This window comes from Aphelocoma coerulescens, chromosome 1, assembly GCF_041296385.1.
Source record: "Aphelocoma coerulescens isolate FSJ_1873_10779 chromosome 1, UR_Acoe_1.0, whole genome shotgun sequence".
Taxonomy (NCBI): Eukaryota; Metazoa; Chordata; class Aves; order Passeriformes; family Corvidae; genus Aphelocoma; species Aphelocoma coerulescens.
This window is the reverse complement of record NC_091013.1, coordinates 88,293,022-88,315,917: the sequence shown is the minus strand read 5'-3', so window position 1 is coordinate 88,315,917 and position 22,896 is coordinate 88,293,022. Positions and strand designations below refer to the sequence as shown.

General features: G+C 40.3%; 1 protein-coding gene across 6 annotated transcripts in view; it reads left to right on the top strand.

Annotated features, from left to right (window-relative positions):
• Positions 1-22,896, top strand: part of SYTL2 (synaptotagmin like 2) — a 57,206-nt gene that overhangs the window by 4,642 nt on the left and 29,668 nt on the right. For all 6 annotated transcript variants that reach the window (XM_069016150.1, XM_069016140.1, XM_069016155.1 and 3 more), the window contains exons 3-4: positions 9,500-9,920; positions 20,292-20,440. In XM_069016150.1, coding sequence (XP_068872251.1) covers positions 9,820-9,920; positions 20,292-20,440 — 250 coding nt within the window. In that variant the 5' untranslated portion in view covers positions 9,500-9,819. The remainder of the gene's footprint in view (positions 1-9,499; positions 9,921-20,291; positions 20,441-22,896) is intronic.

Here is a 22,896-nt window from a genome sequence, read left to right as displayed (position 1 = left end):
CTACCTGTGTATGAGAAACAATTTCTGCCACAATCTTTTGCTCCCTCTTTCCTATTCCCATGCCATTCAGCAGCATTTGTAGGGCAAAATCCTTTGCATGCAGTGCAATTTGATGCCACACCTCATCCAGTGCAACTGAAGGCTGCTCCAGAAACTGCTCCCTGCTTCATGCTTCTCATGAGTAGCAGTTCTCTTTAGCTCTAGCCATGCCCTTTAATGCTGCTTGCACCATAGCACACCTCGTTTTTCAGTGTCAGAGCGCTCTGCTCACATCTGGTTGTAGGTGTTCAGGGAAACTGGTGCCAGTCAGGGAAAAGACAGTTTTGCATGATACAGTCCAGCCCAGCAGTGCAAACAATCTCGTGAGTGAAGTTTTCATGGCTGATAGACTTCCTGTTATTCTTGCAATTTAATATCAGTATTAAGGAGGACTAACATCGCTGCTGGCTGGTTCCAACTTTGCCACAATGATCCCAAGAGCAGACAGAATTTTCAAATTATGGAGCTATCTGTTAAAACATTACGCTTGGGAAGATGAGTTATTTTCCTCTCAATAGGGAGCTATAGTGAGCTTTCTAAAATGTATTTATTAAAAAAAGACAACAACAAAACAAATAAACAAAAACCCAATAGCTGTGAAATAAAAACTTCATTGCAAAGTTTAAGTTAATTTTGGTGACTGAGAAGAGACCTGATCCTGACTGGTCTACGTGCAGACTGCATGCTACCTTTTTTTAACCATTTTGAATGCTAACCTTTTTAACTATTTTGATTCTTAACTTGCCTGGAAACTTTGATGTAGTGCTTTTTTCCCCAACTCGCTCTTTGGCTTACTTATTGTTTCTGCGACTGCAGGACTCCTGAAGAATATTTTCTTTCCTCTAGCACCTGATTTGTGTTGGTAATTGCGTGAGGCCCCGTTTTCAGGTAGGTGTGTGCTTTAGTTATGGTAACAAGGACCTGATTAATTGACACAAACTTTCTTAGTAGCCTTGAGATTATGTAACTTCTTAGGTAGGTAGTTTTAACCTTCAAAACTTGTGTGAGTGGGTGTCTAACATGAGTGGTTAGTCAGTCATCCTGTGAGAAAGGACAGCCAAAGGGCTTGTTCTGCTTGCTGGCTCTTTGTGCACAGTAGCAATCAATTAAATAGAGCTGTAGTTACAATAACAAGGCTGGTAGCTGAAAAGTAGAGGGGCTGCATGACAAATTAGAGTGATTCAAGTGAGTTACAGATTCTTTTGCTTCCCACAGGTACTTACTCATGCAGTTGTCTGAGAATGATGGAGTGCCTTTCGCAATGTTCTGTGTGATCCCAAGTTTGCGTGTTGTGTTGGGCTGCAGGCAAAGGTGCTCTGGGGAAGTTGAGATCGGTGGCCTCTGTCAGGGAAAGCAAAGATGACATAAAATGTTGCTGTCTTGATTAGGTAATTTTATGTTTAACATGTACCATAAAGCTGTATTGTGCACCCTCCTGCAGAGGCAATGTGCTACCAACCAGTGACCTGAGCAGTTGGCTGTGACAGTGCTTTAGAGAAGATCAAAGTGATACATGAAAGGGGCAACCTGTTAATCCACAAGTTCCCAGTTTTACAAAAATAGTGGAGGAAAATCGGTCTGTCAGTGATGGTGGCTGTCCTTGCTCAACTAGGTCACCACCTCAACTCCAATGAGGAGTAAGAGTGGGACTCTTAAAATCTCAGGGGTGCAACAGATACTGACTAATGGATTTCCATAGTGAGATAAAAACCATCCGAGAAGTCATATACATGGACTTTGAAATAAAACTTAGACGAGGTTTCTTCAGAAACTGTATGCTCTAGTCTTCCAGTTGGTGTTTGAGACTGAAACTGCTCTGCAAACTGTCTTACTGTCAGCTCAGTTTAGCATTACTCAAAGTATTTGAATGCAAATCCTGGTCTGCTCTTTGTAACATGGATTTCTACTCATCAGTGCTGCTATCCCCTTAATAAGCCCTTTTTTTTGATTGTCTGCACTAGCAAAGAGTCAGAACTACCCAGTAAACTGCAGCTCAGCTCTTAGTCTTCACATAGGAAAGAATATCTTAACAAAGTGCAGGAAGTGTGTCACTTCCTGGTAGCCACTGATAGGAAATACTTGTTAATTAGTCACACTGTTTTGCACACTTCCATTCTCCAATAGTACAGTTCCTACAATAGAACAGAAGCTAAAATGTAGCCAATGCTTGCTGGAGAGCAAGGAAGGAAGGTAGATGTCGGATAGTTCCCCTGAAGTCTCCAATATTGAAATCTGTTAAGGCCTCTACTTTAGCCTCTTTGATAACTTTTGGGGTTTTTTTGGAAGGAATTCCTAGTACATAATAGATGTTTTTATTTGACTTCCCTCAGTGCAGTGCTCATTAGCCTAATCCAAGTAGTGCTAAACCCCAAACTAGAATGCATATATTTTTTTGAAGAATGGGGCAATGGAAGAAAAGGAAAGGGATTTGGCAGCTCCTGGTTATAGGTGAATGTCCTCTATGGGACAATACAAGTGAGAGAAATAGTGAGTGTGTTTTCCATTCTGCAATAAAAGTTTGTGAGAAGGGAATGGAGGTCCTGTTGTCCCATTCTCATTGTTATCTTCCATGCTGAATCTGCATGTTTAAGATGGCAAGTCTCCAGAAGAAGAGTGTGAGCACTTCTTTCCTGTAAAATGAAAGGAAGGTCATGGCTTCTTAACAAAAGCTTTTTAAGAAATTAATCAGTTACTCACATTATGAGTTTCAGGGTTGGTTGTTACTGGGATGTTTTTTGGAAGGAAGAGATGGGGCAATGTTTTGGCTGTTTCTTGTGCAACCTCCTTGCTAGAATTTGAAGTTGTCTTGTATTTATGTTGGGAAAACATTCAGAAATAGCTAACCAATAATTGCAGAAATGTATCAGACATGTAGGGTCACGAGATACTTCCCACCAAGTAATTGGTTTGCTTCTGATCTCTCTAAAGGTTTTAGTATTTTTCTTAAATCTATTTTCAAACAAGATGTAAAAACAATCCCTTAAACTGAACCCTGTCTGAGTTTAATGCCAATGTTGACATGAAGAATGAGAAAGTGGCAATGGGAGCTTGAGTCCTGTGAGTCTCACACTTCTGGTGTCTAAAGGGATATGACAATAATTGTTACACAACTGACAGTGCTCTTCCTTCAGAGATCTAGAGGACCAAGTCACCATTATTATATTTCAAGTCCATTATGCTGAGAAGATTCTTTGTTTTGTAATTCTTGATGAAAAGAATTAGGTAGAAGAATGAAGTCCTTTCAAACAATCTGTTACTAATTCAAGCAGTGTGCCTACTGGGATTAAACCACAGCCAAGTACTAACAGTACAATGTGCAAGGAAATATAACTAGATTTGAAAACATGCTGATGTTAGTATCAATAATTTGGTGGAATTTCATAAATTTTGAAGATTATTGAAATTATATCTTTTTTAGGTTTATACTTATAGTAGGTTTATACTTATTGCAATATGAAATAAATGGCATGACAGCTAGTTAGTTCACAGTAGTCACAGGGAAAAGAAATGTCTAGGTGTGTTTTTCTGAGGCTTCTCTTTAATTTATGAGCCTCTTTCTCTAGAGACCACATCCTCTTAATACTTCTGGCCTAATGGTTGTATACCATAACTGGTATAGAGATTGACATTCTTAGGCAGTGCTGCCAATATCCAAGCCCTGTGAAAGAAAAAGGCAAGCTGCCATATGTGATTAGAAGGATTAGGCCACAAACAAAGCAAATTATTCTTTTCTGTTTCAATATTAAGTTGCTAACTTCCATCCTCTTTCTGTTATTAACTATTCTTCAGAGTAAATTGCCTTCATAGTCCTCAAAGTGATGAAGGACTTAATGTCTTACCAAATAAGAATAAAATTAAATCACAGGCAGACCAGCAAATCAGATGTTCCTGGAGAAAAAAAGAATTTTTCTGAACTGCTTGTGTTACTCCAGATGAACTTCTTCTTTCAGCTGGTTGAACATCATTATATAAGGCTGTCAGTGAAAGTATCTCGAGACTGCAACTATTTTACAGGTTAGAAACAACAAGGATTATTTTGATACTGTTGAGCAAGGATAAGGTGTGAACAAAGCTTGTGTCCAACTTTTAATTTTTTCCCGATTGTGGCTATTTGGAGCAGTTATCTGGTCCTATTCTTTCCCCTAACCATATTGTAAGGAATATTGCACAGGAGAACAAATAGGCTTATTATTGCCAAAAAAATGAAGCATCGCTGTATTAAAAAGGCAACCCTGAAACTGCTCTTAAAATAGATATCCCCCACTTCTGCAAAGGTTCTTGTTCTACCAACATTCTTCACTTCTCAACTAGCTAGATAAGACTTACCTACCTCCCACTGACTAAACACACATGTAAGCAAACACTGTTCTCTAAATTAATCTCTGGGACTGTTGGATATATTATATGCTGTGTATACTCTGCTATTATATTTTTAAAATATTCTCATAACCTGTGCCAGTTTGGGCAAATTTGGAAATATATCCTCTGAGAGAAGGCAGGTTACAAGCATCCCTCCCCCACCAGGTTCAGGAAAAAATGAATTTTCCTCAAAGGAAAGTGAAAGAGATAAAAACTATTTATTTAACAAACACACAGGAAAAAGAATAATAATGCTAAATAATAAAACCTCTCACTCTACTGAGAGAAACCTGGGAAAACCTCAGAGTCCTTCTGTAGATCTCTCTCCCCCTCCTTGGAGCTGGGACGGGGTGGTGGGCCCACCTCCAGGGCCAAGGCCTCGGTGGAAAGTCCTCCCGATGTATTCTGATGTTGAAACAGTCCAGCAGAGAAGAAGGGAAAAATGGGAGTCTCAGGAAAACAAAGTTCGACTCTCCGGAGGAAAAGGAGCTGAAAAGCTGACCAAAAGCTGGCTGGAAAGAAAGCAAGCCGGGTGCTTCCTCCTGCTCCTCTCGCCGCTGCAGCTGAACGCAGAGAACCGTCTCTATCTCTGTGTCCTTGAAACATGAAAACAAACTGCAAAACTGCTTTGAAAAAGCACAGTTTTCTCTTCCCCCTCTCAGGTTCAGTTTAAAAGCATAGAAAGGCACAAAATTAATTTCTGGGCATAGAACAGCAATATGGGATACAAAATCATAAAGTTACCCCAAGACATAACCGCACTTGTAAGAGCAGCTGGGTTGGCTGCAGGTATGCATATCTTACTGGGTGATATTTTCCTTTCTGCCCCTTCAAGAATGAAAATGCCAACAGGCTGCCTTGTGCTTGTCTTAAGTTCTTATCCCGATTATTGTAGGCAACTGCTTTTAAAACTCCTGTGAATGGTGACTTAAGTCCCTCTTCAAAGTTAATAGCTTTTTTTTCTCCACTGCTCAAGCTGAAATCCATAATCCTCTGATCTTCTGAGCAAATATGTTCATGACCATTTGTGCTTGTGCCAACACTGGAATTTAGCTTAATTAGCCTTCATGGGATTTGCCTCATGTATTTACAGAAAAATTATCTCTAAGCCTAGGCTGGTGCTGAGTTACCTGTGACTTTACTGCTTAAATATCACTGGAGAATGAAATTTATTCAGGAGACTGATTTGTTTGTTGTTGTTGCAAAGCTGTAGCTTGTGGGGCTCATAGTCAGAGATACCGTTACTGCCTAATGTGACTTCCCAGGGCCATAGGAGCCAGTTCTCCAAGGCTTTTATTGCTCTTAGTATTCTTCTTGGCTTCCCTGCTTCAAAATAAAGGTTTCTTTTTTCCTGAGCGTGGGTGTAGGCCAAACTTAGTTACTTCTGAGAATGAGTTCCTCTGCACATGCAAATTGTTGTAGTGCACAATTGCATTTATGTGTCTTCCTCAGCTTCCTGTTGCCTTACGTGTGGACTTCCAACTCATCCTAGTTGCTAGTGCTGATATGTTGTAGAAGTGGAGCAATATAGTTAGAAAAGTATGTAGCTTTCAAACACATAAATCCAAACCCTCTTATTTTGAAGAGCCAGTAGGTTACTTGTAAGTGAATGAACACATGTACAGACAACAGTCGTCCATTAGCCAGGCCTGCAGGGTAGTTGTTCAGCTGAAGGAGTTGGCACAAAGAGCTCTGTGAAGCAGCCAGATGTGTAGGACTGGCTGTCACCTTCTTCCTCTTGTTAGAAGGCATTGGCTGCAAGAGAGATTCTCTGGATCAAAGCTTTAGCAGCTTATGTCTACTGTACAAGCAGCACTTGAAAAGTAGTTTACATTGTAAATTTAGGACATTATGAGGTTTCTGCCTGCAAAAGAAAATTTTGTTGGTTTGAATGGAACAGCTGATTCTGGGGTTTTGCTGTTTGTTTTCTGACCCTGTTGGTAAACTCCATGTCAGCCATGGCAAACTACTCCAATCTTTTCCTTGCCTCCCTCATTCCGTCCCATAAGTATACACTGAGTAAAAACTTTGAAGTCTAAACTGTTGCTGTAGTACCTCTTAATGTATTATCTCATAGTGTTCAGGATACCGTATTCAAATTAACATTCTCCTTTTGTATTTGGGAGAAAGTAGTGTGTGTGGGTAAACACAGCCCTCTATAGGGTTAATGAGCTTTTAGACAAAGTTGTCTTTCTTTTGTGGTTCCTGTTTTAGATAAATGTGAACTCTGACTTAAAGTGATTGAGGTGTACAGCTGCCTGAGAGGTTCTGAGAAAGTTTACAAGATAAAGTTTTTTGTATGAGCCTAAACCACTTGGAAACCATGAGCAGCTTAAGAGTGCGTGTGGGGAAAGCTGTATTTTGAGTTGTCTTTCTGTTTATTTTATTGCCAAAACATTGAAACCTTCATGCATGAGTTGGATAAAACATAAGTTCAGATTCCTGATTATTACTGGGAATCTTTCATTAAAGGGAAAATTTTTTGTGTGGTTTTACTGGAATTTAAGGTTTAGGAAAAAAAATCATGCCAAATATGCCATGACTCATAATGTTAGTCTATAACATATGAGAACCCTTCTGAAGAAGTCAATGTGGTATCAATTTCCATGATTTAGTCAGTTTGGGAGGGATCTTTCAGTCTTATTTGAAACTTAGGTATGAAAACTTTCCTGACAAAAAAACCACTTGCCATTGAACTTTGTAGTGGCAGCAAACAAATTGTTCAAACCTCTCAGTTCTTCCTGGCACATACAGGGGTTTTTAAGAGGAAAAAAAAAAATCAAAAGAAATCAAAATAATTGAGGTTGGGATGGTGTCAGTGTGTGAATTAAACAGGGGGAAGACATTGATTTTTTTTTCCAATTTTAGTTTTTAAATTACCCTTAGGTTTTATAACAGGTGCTATACTCTAAGCTAGCAGTTTTTACCATCTGTGTTTGGAATCAGTGCTGATAATCTTTTGCAGAAAGCCAGCCTTGGAGTAATTTCTATCAGCCAATCTCATGAGATTGGCCATGCACCACACACACAGAAAGTGTGTTTATGAAGAGTGTTCTTGTTTATGAAGAACTGTGGAATCATGGGTGAAGAGCCTGCCAGGGTGGGTGGTATCTTGGTATCTCACCTCTGATTGAAAACAAAGTAGGGGTGCAACCTTAGCTGAAGAAACTGCTTGGCAGAGTGATGGTATCTGGGATGTTCAGTAGCAGTGCTGCTTGGTGTGAGCTCTCACAGTTTGTTTAGGTGTGCCCTTGCAAACTGTTGTTCAGCTGGGGAGGACTGAAGTTCTGTTTCCAAAAGTTTTATTGATTTGAGTACTGAGAGACATTAATGAAGCCTGCAGTTTGTTTTGTAAATGCTGCCCAACTGTTTCCTTTAGATTTTTAAATTAATATAATAAGGCGACATAAAACACCTTCCCTCAGTCTTCTTTAAACATAAAGACCAAAGACATGGTAAGAAAATACTGCCTGCAACAGCTTTCTTGCAGACATGACTGGTCTTGGGCAAGAAACATAGCAAAATCTTTGATTATTCCATTTCACAGCTGTCCAGGGTTTGTAGTTGCAACATGAGCTCCTGTGCCTGTTGGCTGTGCACTTGCCATTCAACCAGCACCCAGGGCTTTGGGTTAGCAGTGTGGATGCTGCTTGCTGTGTCAGACGGTGTGGAAAGTTTCATGTGACAGTTGAAACCAATATCCCTACCTGTTCTTAAGCTGAAGGATACTGTTGTAGATACTCAACAAATTTAGGATTGTTGTATTTGTTTGTAGCCCTATTGTAACCACTTTTCAATTTTGCCTAATTATAAAACTATAATCTTCTAAATGCAACCGAAGTTAGAGATGGCAGGTTGCTTGAGATGCTGTTGTATCAACCTCATGGAACAAAATCATGGTGTGAATCATGGAGAAAAATATGGCAGCCAAACAAAAACATGCAGAAGGTGGTTGGGCATTGGAGTTGTTGTGGGCATAATCAGAAACATGGCTGCAGATGCCTTCCAAATCCATAAGAAATGCTGTTATTCTCAGGATGAAGTTTCCCTTTGAGTACTGCCAGTGTCAATATCTTGTTTTAATGGCCTGGTTGAACTCTTGTGGTCAGGGGAGCAAATGCAATGACTTGTACAATTGTAGTGCTCATTAGATTGATATGAGGTCAGCATCCTGTCAGCCACATCACAGTGTCAGTCTGCAAGGGCCAAAGGAAGACACCCACACCCTGAAGGGCTGTGATGGAGCTGCCTACTACAGAGACATGTCCAGTGAAAACATCTGCTTCTCTTCTGTCTCTCACCAGATTTGGCAATAGGTATGCTTCTGAGCATTAAATTCAAGCTATTTATTTCTTTTTTCTCAGGCTTTGAGATCCATATCTCTGTAATCCTGAGGCATGAAGATACCCTACTGCAGACACAACTGACTCCTCCCCATGCCACCCTCTCTATTCCTTTGAGGGTTTTTTGAAGAGGAGGTTTTTTTCTTTGACAGTTGGAATTGTCTCTAAGTGGATAGTTCTCTGAAACCATGGCCTATAAAACAGAGACAAAACAGTATTCCAAATTACTGCTTGTAAATGCAGTTTGGCTTGTATAAAGCAGTGAGGTTCATGTTACCACATGACTTGTAATTACACATACTCCATATGATTATGTATAAATTATTTCACATTTATGCCATATGGTCTGTAGGACAGTGATTTGGCCTCTTTTTTTTTCTCTTCCCTTTACTTTAAATCATTGTGATAACTGCTCTTTACTTATTTTTTGGGGGGGAGGGGTATCTCCCCTTTCCTCCAAATTGTTCTGCTAACTGTAAGTGGGATTTAAAATACACTTGTATAATACAAGTGTACCAGTTGTATGACACTCGGTTCTGTGTTTTAGGGTGTGAGTTGTCATATTGAGAAGGAATATGTTTTCATGGCCACCTTGTTCAAGAGGCCTGTAAAACAGGTTTGACTTGAAGTGACCATTTGAACTTCATAAAGTCATTTAATCACACTGAAAAACTTGTTTCTTTTAATTAAAAATGCATACATAATCTACTTCCCTGATCCCTGATATTGCAACTTGTTCTTCCTTGTCTCTTTTTTAGGGAATGTTTTGTTTGTTCTCAAACACTGGATATGCTGGGTCAATGAACTGTTACTCCAGGAAGCAGAGCTGAGAGGACAAACTGAGAAGACACTGTAGTGATGGCAAGCAGGAATGCAACACTTTCCCAGAAGTCTCTCATCTAGGGAAACATGCAAGAAAGCAACCTTTGTGACTCTTTAAACCACTGACTGTAACCTGGTCCAGCTTTCTCTGTGCCTGCTGAAAAAGACTTCTATAACTTTAAAGCAGGCTACAAGACTGTCCTCAGCAGGATCTAAGATCTTCCCAGACACTTTACCAGGCCTGTACAAGAGCAAGATGATTGACCTAAGCTTCCTAACAGAGGAGGAACAAGAGGCAATAATGAAGGTGCTGCAACGGGATGCAGAGCTTAAAAAAACTGAAGAAGAGAGAGTCAGGTAAGTGATCTAGCACACTGCTTGTCCTGGGAAGACCCACAGTTCCTATACTGTGTTACTCAGGAGTAGATGAAAACAGTTGTTGCTGAGGGCCCTATATTCCTCAGTATATGTGGTTTGGAGATTTTTTACTCTGGACTAGATTTACAAGTCTCTGGATGAAATACCTCTACCACACAAATGATGGGCTTTACTGGCCAAATTTTGGACCCTTGCAATTCCCTAAGGGGTCAAGAGCACTCTGTACACATCTGCCTTGGTTTCCTCAGAAGAGGATTCAGTTTGCAAGTGTCAAAACCAATGCAGACTGGACTAATACATAATAAGTGAGGGACTTGGTTCAAAAGGAGTACAAGCATCCCCAACAAAACAAAATATGGTTACAGTCAGCAATGTCTGAGTGCTGAAGTTATACCTAAAACACATGGAGCTGCAATATATTGGAGCTGCAGTCCAGAAGAAATACCAACACTATGCCCCACTGCCAAGAAAAGTCCTTAGAATCCATGGATAAAACAGAAAATTGCTTCTTAAGTTCTTTGTGGTGTCACAGCTGAAGCAGCGTGTTGTTATTCTGGAGTGTTTTATGTGCTGGGAGGTTTTATTAGGCCATGTCTAGAAATGCATGCATGGAAAGAAGTGTTTCCCAGATAGCTCTGAGAAAGCTATCTATCTACACAGGTATAAATAGCAGTCAAATAGTTGCTTCAGCTGATACAGATAGCTACCTGCTCAAGAGTGGGGATTTTGGCAGTCACTGGTTTTATTTTCCAGTGTGAAGGAAATTATCCATTACAAGGTACACAAAATAGTATGCAGACAAACAATGAAAATGGTGCCTGAGGTACTGAAAACTCCAAGTGCTATAACAGAAGCAAAGTTTTACAGGCCTCAATGAAGCCAGGATTTTCTCTCACTGATTCAGTAATCTTCTCTAAGGTTCCTTCTCATTGTGATGTTCCTCATGAAGTAATGTATTTCCAATTTAAATGTTTTGAAATTATTCCAACAATGATGCATCTCTGATGCTTCTTTGCTACTTAGACATATTTTTTTGATAAATGTCCTCTGTGTAGGCATACCCTATATCCTGCAAAGGAAAAGGCAGCCTGCCACTTGCCCTAAGAGGAGCATTCCTTTTGCTGAGTATGCTTGTGCAGCCCTGAGGTTCTCTGATTAGCATGTGGTCAGCATTTTGTTGAGTTCTTCTGCTTGCTTCTTTCAAGAGCAATAAAGTGTAGACCAGTAGCTTCTCCTTGTTAAAAAAACTTTTCCTCTCAAAGCATTTGCTTTGCTGAAGGTAAAATCATTACAGGCACTGTTCCAAATTCCTGCCCTCATCTTAATGCAGTCTAAGTAAATATTTTCACCACACAGTTTTGTCTTCTGCTTCAAAAAGCAGTAAACTGACTTTTCTGTAACAGAATAGGCATTTTATTTACTGTAGGTAGAAAAACACTGTTTTTAGTCTTGGAATGTTACATCAGTGCCAGGTCTGAAAGCGTTCAGGGTAAGTAATTGTAGATGAGAGTTTGAAATCAGCATCTGGGATAAAGAACCCTTCTTGGAACAGAAATTCAGACCACTCAGTAGTGATCTGAAAGGACTGTCAGCAAGTATTTTTGTCCCTGTAGCTTTACTTTTGCCATTTATAATTCTAGTTCAAGAGGGTGTGGTGGAAAATGCAAGAAACTGCAGGTTGTAGCAGCCTGTAATCAGCACGTTTGCTGCTACAATAAAATGCCTCTTCTGGTTTCTGAATATTATAAGTTCTGGGAAGCTGGAAGCTTGGATATGAAATGGATTTTTCTGCTTAATTGTGGCACATGGAGCTTGCTTTTTATATCTTATATATTAAAACACTACTTGAATTGTATCTCCAGCCAAGGACATGCAGTATTTTAGTTTGGATTCTATAACCTTGCTCAGCTGGAAGATTCCAAGAGCTGAGATCAACTGTCATCATACAAACATCAGACCCTGACAACGTGCTATTTGTATGTGTATATAATGGAAGTCTTTTAACGTGATGTTTTTTCCTCTCCAGAAGAAATTCTGAGGTTTGAAGGGTGTTCTAATAATCTGTGCCATGTTCTTGGAACGTGGACGGATTGGTAACGTGACAAGATCCTCTTTGAGCCACTTCCTAGTGGAATTTTACAAATCACCTGATAGAGTCCTTTCCCTGTTAACAGCTCCTAGAATTGCTAATCTAGTAAAACTGCGCTGATTAGGCTGGCCCATGCTGCCTCCTTAAGGCAGTCTGCTTTAATTCTTGGCTTGATGAGGGCTGTAATAGGTGTTTCCCTGTCTTGTGGCTCCCTTTGGGTTCATCTGGACCAGCATGATTAGTATTAGGTACAGCACTGCTCTGGGAACAGCATGCCTGCTTCCTCCTTCACCTCTGCTGAGGTTTGTCTCAAAGGAAAGAGGGTATTGATGTTCTCATTGGCAAAAGGGTGATGAAGAAATCTCAAATGACAAGAGGTTGTGATGCACAGAAAGCAAAAGACATTGTATGCTTTTTTATTCCTAGTGCAAGAGGATGCCTTTCTTTGCTTCCTTACCCTGGGAGCTGCGGTGGGTCACTGAATGGCAGTGTTGCTGGGGATGGGGCAGAGGCAAAAAACAAGAGTCAAGTGACAGCTTGTCAAGACTAGAAGCTGTTTTTCAGCATATTACTAACTTAATTATTTTGGTTTCATTGTCATCATTCCTGTCCAGGAATCTCTGATACGCCCTGCTCCAGCAACGGACAAATGAGTGGGCTACACACATAACTGAATGTCCTGGCAGTAGCTTCAACATAACCCCTAGCTGCTCCTACAGATGCATAGCTCAGAATTAACTTGATTTTGAGCCCTTCCTGAAGACAGTAATGTGAGCAGAAATATATCTGTCTGTGAAGTTGTGGAGTGTGGTTGGGTGACTCTTCCGTGGTTTGAGTAGCTGCCCCCCGGCACCAGCCTGTCTAAGGCAGAAAGTTGTTGTGGTCACCTTTGTGACAGGGTTCCCTGCTGTGGCTATCAGCCCTCCCCAGCAGAACCTCCTGGCAATGAGCTGTGCTTGGGATTGTTTGCTCCTTGTGTAAACTGAAGGAGGTTAATGATAGGGGAAATTCTGATGTGGGGTTGGTTGTGCGGTGGGTGGGGACTGCTGTGTGCCAAACCCCTTTGATACATTCATTGGTGTGGCATTGCAAAAAGAGAGAAAACTTCAGGGGTCTGACTCTGCTAGCACTGTGTGGCTGTTGAAAGCCTATTGTAAATGTTATTTTGACTCTGGCTAGTTCTAACAGATATCCTCTCCAGTTACTTTTCAGGCAGTTTTCCTTATGTTGTTGACTGTCAGAAGGAAGGCTCTTTTGTGAGATGCCATATATTTAAGGTATTGAGGTGAGCTTAATATTGGCATCGGGAAAACCAGACTTATCCCTGTAATGTGAAAATAGCTGACACCAGAATACATTCTTAAAATATTAATAGAATAATTTTTTGTTAGATGAAACTCTTTTGGAGGTGTGCTTAACAGAGGCAAGGAAGTTCTTGGTGCACCTCTTGCAGCATAAAAGGATAAGCTCTTGTCTTCTGGATGAATTCCCCCTTATGGACACTGCTTAGCACCACATGTGATTTTCCAAATACAGTGACTATTCAGGACGTAGAGCAATTTTATTCTCTAGCAGAATATTCATGTCATTATATATCCTTTTTAACAAAGGCAACTGACGTAAGAATGAAGGTGGGGAGGATGGTCCCGGCCCACCTTGTAAAATGCCAGTAAGAAAAACAGGACTGTTTTCATCTTGATCTGGTGAGATAGCTGGGCATAAGGAAGAGACTTTACTTATTGGTCTTGGTAAGAGATATAGCACTGGACTACACTGAGCAATGAGCTGGTACCTTTTCTTCCCAGTATTGATTGCTAATTTGTCTACTAGTAGCAGATAAATTGTTTGAGTGGATGATGATTGTTTGGGATTGCTAGTGAAGCAGGGTAGATGGGGCTTATTTGGTATGGTAAAGGAATGTACTGGAGGGAAAAAGTGGATACTAATAACAATTTTTAACCTGTATATTGTGTACTCCCTCTGTAAGTATGGTTTTCACTATGGTACAAAAACTTTCTTGGTAGGACTTACCACATGTTTGTACCTGGCACTGTGCTGTATTATTAAGTACCAAATTGAAGCCTTTGTCTTCAGATTAGATTAGTCTTGATTTGTAGTTCACCTGAAATCCTATACTGCAATCGTTTCACACAGCAGGAAAGATGCCTTTGCTGGCAGTGTGAAGAAAGCTATGATACAGGCTCTTCTGCTCACTTATATTTGCTTGTATATGTCATTTGGTGGGGCTAGTTTTATGATTTATATGCCTGCTTGTAAAGCCTGCGAAGTGCTGGGGACACTGTTTGAGCAGAACCTGCCAAGTTACATACTTTCTAAAAACCTCTCCACCCCTTGTTCAGATTGTCCTGTGCTGCTGTCCAGGCAGACTTTAATACCAAAGGTGTATTGTCACAGGACAGCTGTTCCCTCATTGTGAGGGTTTGGCTGGTTGGCTTGGTTTGGTTTTGTTTTTCCCTGGCAGGTTTTCTTGGGTTGCCTCTGAAGAGGGAGGGGAGGTCATTGGGTAGACTCTATGCAAATCCTTTAAAAACAAGCAGACAAACTAAACAGTGGAAGGCAGTTCTGGAAATGAAACAAGTGGAAGCTAAAAGAAACTGCTAATACTGGCAGACCTTGAAGATTCCTGCCTCCTGTAGCAAGACTCAAGAGTTTTGACACAGATTTCGTGAATGGAATAAAGTTAAGATTCCATATACTAAGAAATGCTTCAACAAATTCACATATTCTTTGTGTCTGCCTAGAGAGTATCTAATTACATGATCTATATAATTCATTGTTTGTAAAATGAAGCTTACTTCAAACTTGACAGTGCAACTACTAATAGGAGAGTAAATCTGAGTGCTCAGGGCAGGTGACACAGTAGAAAGGCACACAGACATGAAGGTTTATCTGTAGCGCAGAATATACATATGGTTTAAATGAAGCAGGGGCAATGTGCCAGTCTGATGGCCCATATGTGGCCATCTGCTAGGGGAGAAATGTTGTACAGCAGGGTTAAAGTGGTCAGTGTGTTTCTCAGCCACTTGTTCAGCACAGAATTTGGGATCAGAGTTGTGGTTACAGATTCTGATTGAGACCATATTTCAGTGGGCAACAGAACTTCATATTTTCTCTTCTTCCTCTCCAAAATCAATTGACTTCTCACACCAATGAGCATGTAACTCATTCATTCATTCTAATGCTCCAGGCTTGGATGTGTCTGTCTTAGCTCTGACTTGAGAGAGAATGTCAAGTCTTTGTCCTGATGGTCATCAAGACTTGTGCTGACTACAGACTGGTCAGTTCTTCAAGGACCAAAAGCAAGATGATACCTAAGATTTATTCATCAGAGTATTGTTAGTAGACCTAACACACACAGACTTCTGAATAAGCATAAAATGGAAGAACATGCATTACTACAAAGAGAATGAGACTTCCTTTCTTATCTACCCAGCTACTTCTAACTATCAGAAATCATGCTGTCTAAAGAGGCCCCAAGGGCAGGAATTAGAGGTGTTGCTTGTGAGGAATTGTGATGCCAAGGATGGGGAAAGGTTGCATAATCCCATTGGTCTGTTTTGTATAGCCCTCCAACAGTTTGAAATTATATTGCTCTATTGTTTAAACCAATTAAATAGTAACTGATGGTTCTTTGGTTTTTACGTTTTCATAAAGTCATGTGCAGCTACCATGCAAAAGGTAGCTTACTTACAATTTGGGACTGCCCACTACAAATATTTTGGGTGTAGTTCTCTAACAAATGTCAGAACAGACTTTTTTCCTTATCTAGATATTTGCAGACTAAAGAGGCATGCTCATACAAGGTGGAACGTTCAAACAATTACTGCTTTGCCTCATAAACTTTTTGTAGTTTTTGCCCACTCTCAAAGAAGAAAAAATAACCTAATGAACAAGTCTGGCTCTTATAATGCCTGGTCTAATATAATTTTCCTCCTGCTCTTGCATGAGTGATGCTACAAAAGGTTTGTCTTGTCTGTGTTCAGTGACCCAGAACTTAAATTCTTTCTCTTTTTGTTGGTTTGGGATTTGTTGTTATGTTTGCAGCAAATAGAATTGAGATTAAATTCATCAGAATTCTCTCTCCTTTCAACTTCTCCTCTTATTTCATTTTCAAAAGAGAAATTTTGGAAGTTAATTTGTAGATAACGTGTGGTAGTATCAGGATTTTTAAAGCCTTTATTTTGCTGTTGGACACTAGGGTGCTTTTTCCATGTGTACAGATTGGGGTGTGTGAGACGATAATGCAACTGTCTTTGAGGCAAATGCAGGCCTTGATCTAAATCCTCCTTCATTCATCACAAGGAGTCTCAGAATACGCTGGCACCACGCAGATTCTTCTGTCTGAAAAGCTCAGTTTAATCTGTCAATTGGGGTATAAGGTAATCAAATAAGATATTACGATGCCAGTAGTCACATCGTGCAAATTCTGTGGTGACCTGTAATGCAGACTGTGAATAAGGCAGGAGCAGGGAAGGGAATTGAGACACTGGGGAGGTATGGCTGAACAATTACAGATATAGGTATACATTGCTAGATACTCTTGTTTCAAAAACAGGGATGAGTTGTTGCCTCTTTGCTCTAACATGCAATGACCTATTACAGTAGCCTATGAAGCATAAGATAAACCATTCTGGGTTTGATGACGAGGTTGACAGGGACTAATTATATCAGAGCAGTTTTCCTGCCTTACCGTGATACCATGTGATTTGGCCCATTATCAGATGTTCCAGAGGTGGAGAGGACCAACCCAATTAATCAATGCATAGATTTTCTCTTTGACTGCAGAGTGGTGAACAGTTGCTTTGTATTCCTGTTCAGTGCAATCTGCATGTACTTACTGCCTTAGGGGAGATGATTAATTTTCCATCTTGCCATAAAGCAGGTTTCACCTTGGCATAGTGGAAACATAATATTAAATAATGGGAACTCAGTCTTATTCAGTCCAAAATCCTCTTTTAAATTTCCTTTTAACTATGTACCTTTACTTTCTTGAGTTTAACGTTCGTATAGGAGAAATAGGCACTGACTTCATTATAACTTTAGGCTGTTGAAAAACTACAGCACAAGCTAACTGGCTTTTTAACAGAGCACAGAGGGACACCAGAATACATACTTGCATCATACATAAAGCCCTTGCTGCATTTTCTCCTAATTGCAAACCTGGCAACTGAGACTGCAATCTGATTCTTAATCTGGATGACTACTAAATTCTTTGATCACCCAGAGAAAAATTTAATGACAACTTGGTCAACCTCTTTGTTAGCTGGGGAGCTGGCATAGAATCAGTTGTTGGCTTCTGGTCCTGTTGTGGTTTGCTAGGAGGCAGACGTAGCTGTGGAAAACCATGGCTGCAGTCTGATTCTCCACAGTTCCTTTCAAGGTAAACCGCAATCTAAATCTAATTCCTAGCAGTGGAGCAGGCCCACATAGTGCAAGCAGTTTGATGTTACTGCTAAGACCTCCTCCTAGCAAAGCTTGAGAATTCAAGTAACATTGTAAAAATTCCCATTTGTTGCAAAAACAGCCTCTAGAGTTACAAGACTATGATGTGCTGGTGAACATAGGAGGCTTAAAAACTTTTTCGCTGTCAAGACCTAGAACTAATTGTCTTTCTGGTAATGGAAGTCTGTTTCTTTATTTGTGGCTGAGGAATGCCTGGAAACAGCTTTAATACTTACGTTGTTCTTAGTTCCTCAAAAAAAACCAAAAAAACAAACAAACAAACAAAAAAACAAAAAAAAACCCCAAAATGGGACTGAGAGGTTAAATACCTCTCTTGAAAAGGAGAGTAAGCCAAGCTTCGAGGTGAGAAGGCAAAAGTCTGTTCTAAGTTAGCTGCTGTCAGCATCTGTCAGTTCTCACCATACAAATCCTATCAGGCAGGCAGGTCATTTGTAAAGGAAGTACTGTTTAAATTGAAAGCATATTTATACCTTTGTTAGCAAGCACAAGTGATTATTTTCCAAAGTCTAGAAGGCCTGTTGAGCTGGTGGAGTTAAGGTATGCTAACTCTCATAGGCAGCAAGCAGGGGTGGGAGAAAGGAGCTTGACTTGCACTTCCAGACAAAATTAGAGCTGCATTGTTCAGGTGACATTTATGGAGTCTAGTGCTATGACAAATCCACACCTCTGTCTCTGTCTCGTTATGTTAACTGGTCTCAGATCTGAGAGTCCTACAGGCTGCAACAGCAGAGAGGCCTGGGATCATGTCCCCTTCTACGGCCCAGCTGAGCTTCCTCTGTTCGAGCTGACTCTTAAAGGTTTCCGACCACACCCAGTTTCAGTGGCTGAACACAAAGGGGAGAGGGGTGAGCAGTGTCTGGGGTAAACGGATTGAATCAAACAGGGTGAGGACATTGAATGCTTGTCCTGTGACTCAGTACCCTCCCGCTAGAGAACCTCCCTTGGCATAAGTTGTCATACTGTCCCGGAGCACTCGCTGCCCTGCAAGCTGAACAAACAGCTGAAAAGCCAGTCCCTAGCCCTAAGGGGCATCACTTCTGAGAAGACAAATAACCCGTGTGAAAGAAGGTGAAAGGGAGAAGCAGTCACCTGTGTAAAAAATTTGTGTGTTCTACATTTCCAGTCTTCCTGCTGGCTGCATTTATAAACTGAGTAATACATTTGCTGGAGGACAAAGGGAAGCTACTGCTGTGTTCCTGCTTCAACTTAGAACACCTGCTTATGAAAAGTGCATATTTTGGCCCTTAGAGAAGCACAGAGGGAGGGAGTAATTTTAAATGACCCAGTAATGCTATGGACTGTTGAATCCTGGTATTAAAAATGCCAATGGTGACCTCAACATCTGGCTGCCTAAACTCTATGTACTAGATTTGAGCCACACTTAGGAGGGACTGATTTTTGACAGTACTTTCAAAATGAATTTTTAAGTATTCAAATTCTAATATAGCTGATGCATTCAAAGAAGGCTTTTCATATCTGGCCATAAAAAGATGAAGGAGAAGTTGATTGACAGATGAGAATGCTCTATCTTAGTGTGAGGGTTGGGACTAGCTCAGTGTCCTTTCTCTGACATGAATGACTGTCTCTACTTGACTAAACTGTCCCCTAAACTCATGAGAAATGTCATACTCTGGTGAGCTTCCTTGGGGTTGGGCTGGATGATCCTTAAGGGTCCCTCCCAACCCAACCCATCCATGATTGTCCAACAGGCCTGTGAAAGGCAGCACCATTCCATGGCAATGGACTACGCTTAGGGTTCAAGTCTCGGTAAACAGATCTGATTTGATTTCTCCCTTGGGCTGTGTTGTTAGCTTGTTTTGCTGAAGGAAAGGACATAAATGGAGAAGGAAGATAAAGCATGACTTGACTATTTTATGTTTAAGTACTCTCTAAATCTGTGTGGTAACTTCCCTGATCTACAGGTTAGTCTCCAGGCCATGTATAAGCATATGCCTAATATGTTACATGCCTAATAAGGAAAGAAAACAACCTCTCAAATTGCCCACAGCAACTACTTATTCTGTTAAAGCATGCTTCATAAAAGCAGGGAAACCCTGAAGCCTGAAAACAAATTATTAAAAATTTGTGTCCCGGTTTTTAAAATGGCTGCAGTTCACATGATGGATACATGTAGATTAATAAAATAAATGGCACAAACTTATTTTGTTGTTTCTTCCATATGATGATGTCTTTCTTTGTAACTTGTTGAATTTGTACAAGGATTTTTGTGTAACTTACGGAAAAAATGGCACCATGCTTCCAGTGTACGTTTGGAGTGTATGTGTTTAAAACCAGTGCCAAAAAAACCCCCTGAAGAGGCATCTTCTGAGCCCCAAAATAGCCATGCTCTCAATTTTGGTAGAGACTTCTTATGCTGTTCTACTAGATTATCTCAATTAATCTTGGAAGGCTGGCCTTTGAAGGCAGGAAGTCAAGATCTGTGGTTACTGGAGGCTTCTCCAGTGCTTGAGTGTTTATCATAGCAAAGGGTTTTTTTTAAAGAATTACCCTCAGAGTATAGATTGAAGCAATAAGGTTGAGGCTTATCCCTTTCTAGCTCATTGTCATCCTTCATAATTAAATAAGGAGTGTAACAGGTGAGAAGATGGAAATAACATATGGAGAGAGTGTTAAAAAAGCCCCAACAAACAAAATACAGCCCTGCTCCCCAAAACAAAAAACAAGCAACCAAAAAAATCTGACTCTTATTTCTGTTCACATAGGTAAGTATGTGAAGTATGTTCGTATCTCATTTATTCATTTTTTCTTTTCCTCAGACGTTTACCAGAAAAAATCAAAGATGATGTTCAGCTAAAGAATATGAGTGGGCAGTGGTTTTATGAGGCCAAGTCGAAGAGGCACAGAGATAAGATACATGGAGCAGATATTATCAGAGCTTCCATGCGCAGGAAGCCTGCCACGATTGGTAAGCATTTGGTTTGTACTTTATTTTGGAAAGGCTGGCTCTTACTTTGCCAACCTCAGACAATGCTGTCTGTGAAATACAAGAATACTGGTATCTCTACAAGTGGAAAGTGATGCAAAAAAGAGACTTCCCCTGTAATTTACAGTGTAGGCTTTCCTCTCCCCCAATGCTGTATATGAAAGAGTGGTGACTGCTAACAGAAGGGACAGGCTTGTGTTTATGTGTAGGATTAAAAGCTCTCTGCACTCCTAGACTCATTCTCACTTCCATTTCTGAGGCCCTGTGAGTTATTTAGGAACACGCAAAGAATCCGAGATTGAGGAAATTGCTCTTTAACATGAATTTCCAAGATTTTGGTGTTTGGTTTGAGACCTTTGAGACTTAATGGCAGGCATCACAAGCTAGAAATAGTGGTTATAGCTAACTGAAATATATGTGCTGAAAGCTCTGGCAGCTGTAACTGGCATCCTGTGTCCATGTGAACTTTAAGTGCACCCAGAATCCCCATGTCATGGTGGGTGCCCTGGTCACCATTAACTTTATCCCTCAGAGGGAGGAAGTGAGCAGTCAATCTGTGCCGCAAAAACACATTATACAATATCCAGGATTTTATAGATCCCAATTATAAATCTCTCAGCATCTGGCATTTTAGCCTAAAGTGTCCTGGTCTATTTTGTCATTCTTTGTATAGAAAGTGATTTTTTTTTTTGCTTTTGCGAAACTGACCTACATCCCTTTTTAACCTCCTCTAGTTCTACTGAGTCTTTTTGATTTAGAAGGGCAAGACTTATATTATTCTTGCCAAACTGTACTGATGTTTGTACTATTGAGTTTAAGTTCTGTCAAGTGATTTTGCTACATGCTAGTGAAGCCAGTAAGGTACTTCCCTCCATACTGTGGCTGGACTACAGTTTGTTGCTTTCTAGGAGTTTTGTAACTACAAGTTAGCCTTGTTTTCCTCTGTCTAACCCTGTAACGTTGCACCTTCTCAATTTCAGTGTTTTCAGAGATGAGTTTGAATGATGTCAGTTTAGTCAGTGTGAGGCTGCTGCTTTGAGGTTTTAAGTTGACAAAAAGAGGCCTGAAACAAAAGAATGCAGGACAAAAAAATCATAGGTGGTTAGTGGAGTGTGTTTGTCATCTGGGATGGTTTTGTGCTTGAAGGTTATGAAAATCAGCTGTAAAGTTCTAGCTGAATTTCACAGTAACGTGTAGCTTAAAGGGAAGTACCTAAAGCCATATTTTCTTAAAGGAATCTTAATTAATCCCAATCTTATCACTTAATGTTCCAGTCTGGCCAAATTTGGAAATATATCCTCTGAGAGAGGGCAGGTTACAAGCATCCCTCCCCCACCAGGTTCGGGAAAAAATAAATTTTCCTTGAAGAAAAGTGAAAGAGATAAAAACTATTTATTTAACAAACACACAGGAAAAGGATAATGATGCTAAATAACAAAACCTCTTGCTCTGCTGAGAGAAACCTGGGAAAACCTCAGAGTCCTTCTGTAGATCTCTCTCCCTCTTGGAGCTGGGACGGGGTGGTGGGCCCACCTCCAGGGCCAAGGCCTTGGTGGAAATTTCTCCCAATGTATTCTGATGTTGAAGCAGTCCAGCAGGGGAAAAGAAAGAAAAAAAAAGTCCCAGGAAAAACAAAAGTTCAACTCTCCGTCTCTCTCCGGAGAAAGAAAAAGGAGCTGAAAAACTGCCCAAAAGCAAACAGGGTACCTTCCCCACTGTCGCTCTGCTGCCGCAGCTGGAAAAAAAGTCTCTATCTCTGTGTGACTTTGAACGAGCTGCAAACTGCTTTGCAGAAGTTCTGCTCAGGTTTTCCTCCCCCCTCTCAGGCTCAGTTTAAAGGCACAGAAAGGCACAAAATTAATTTCTGGGCATGGGGCAGCAATAGGGGATACACATCACAAAGTCACCCCAAGACACTTAAACAAAGGGACATGCTGGTACATTCAAAACTATGTGCAAGTGCTAGGTTTCAAAGACTCATGAGATTGCAGTTATAGATTACAAAAGTGTGATTATAGATTACAAAAGTATAGATACATTCTTGCAGTTATAGATAACAAAACTGTGAATAAAAATCTTGCTTATTTTTGCACACTAATTAATTTTTCACTTCTAAACAGTTGGTGAAGCATAAAAAATAGTAGAGGAAACAATGCAGTGTTTTTACTCTGAAAGGGGTTATAAGAATAGGATTCTGTCCCACCCTAAAAAGAAATGCAAGTGTATTTGCATTTGCTGAGTGAGGTGGGGCTTTTTGTTTGTTTGGGTTTTTTATATTACCTTTTTAACATCTTGTGGTATTTCTGTCCATAAAGGATTAGCTACCTGCTTAAGTGAGTTATGACCAACTTCCACTTGACTGCTTTGGAAGGGAATAATTGACTGAATTTCAACATATTTTCAGTTTCCTATGGTTTAATCATTTTTGCTTCCTCAGG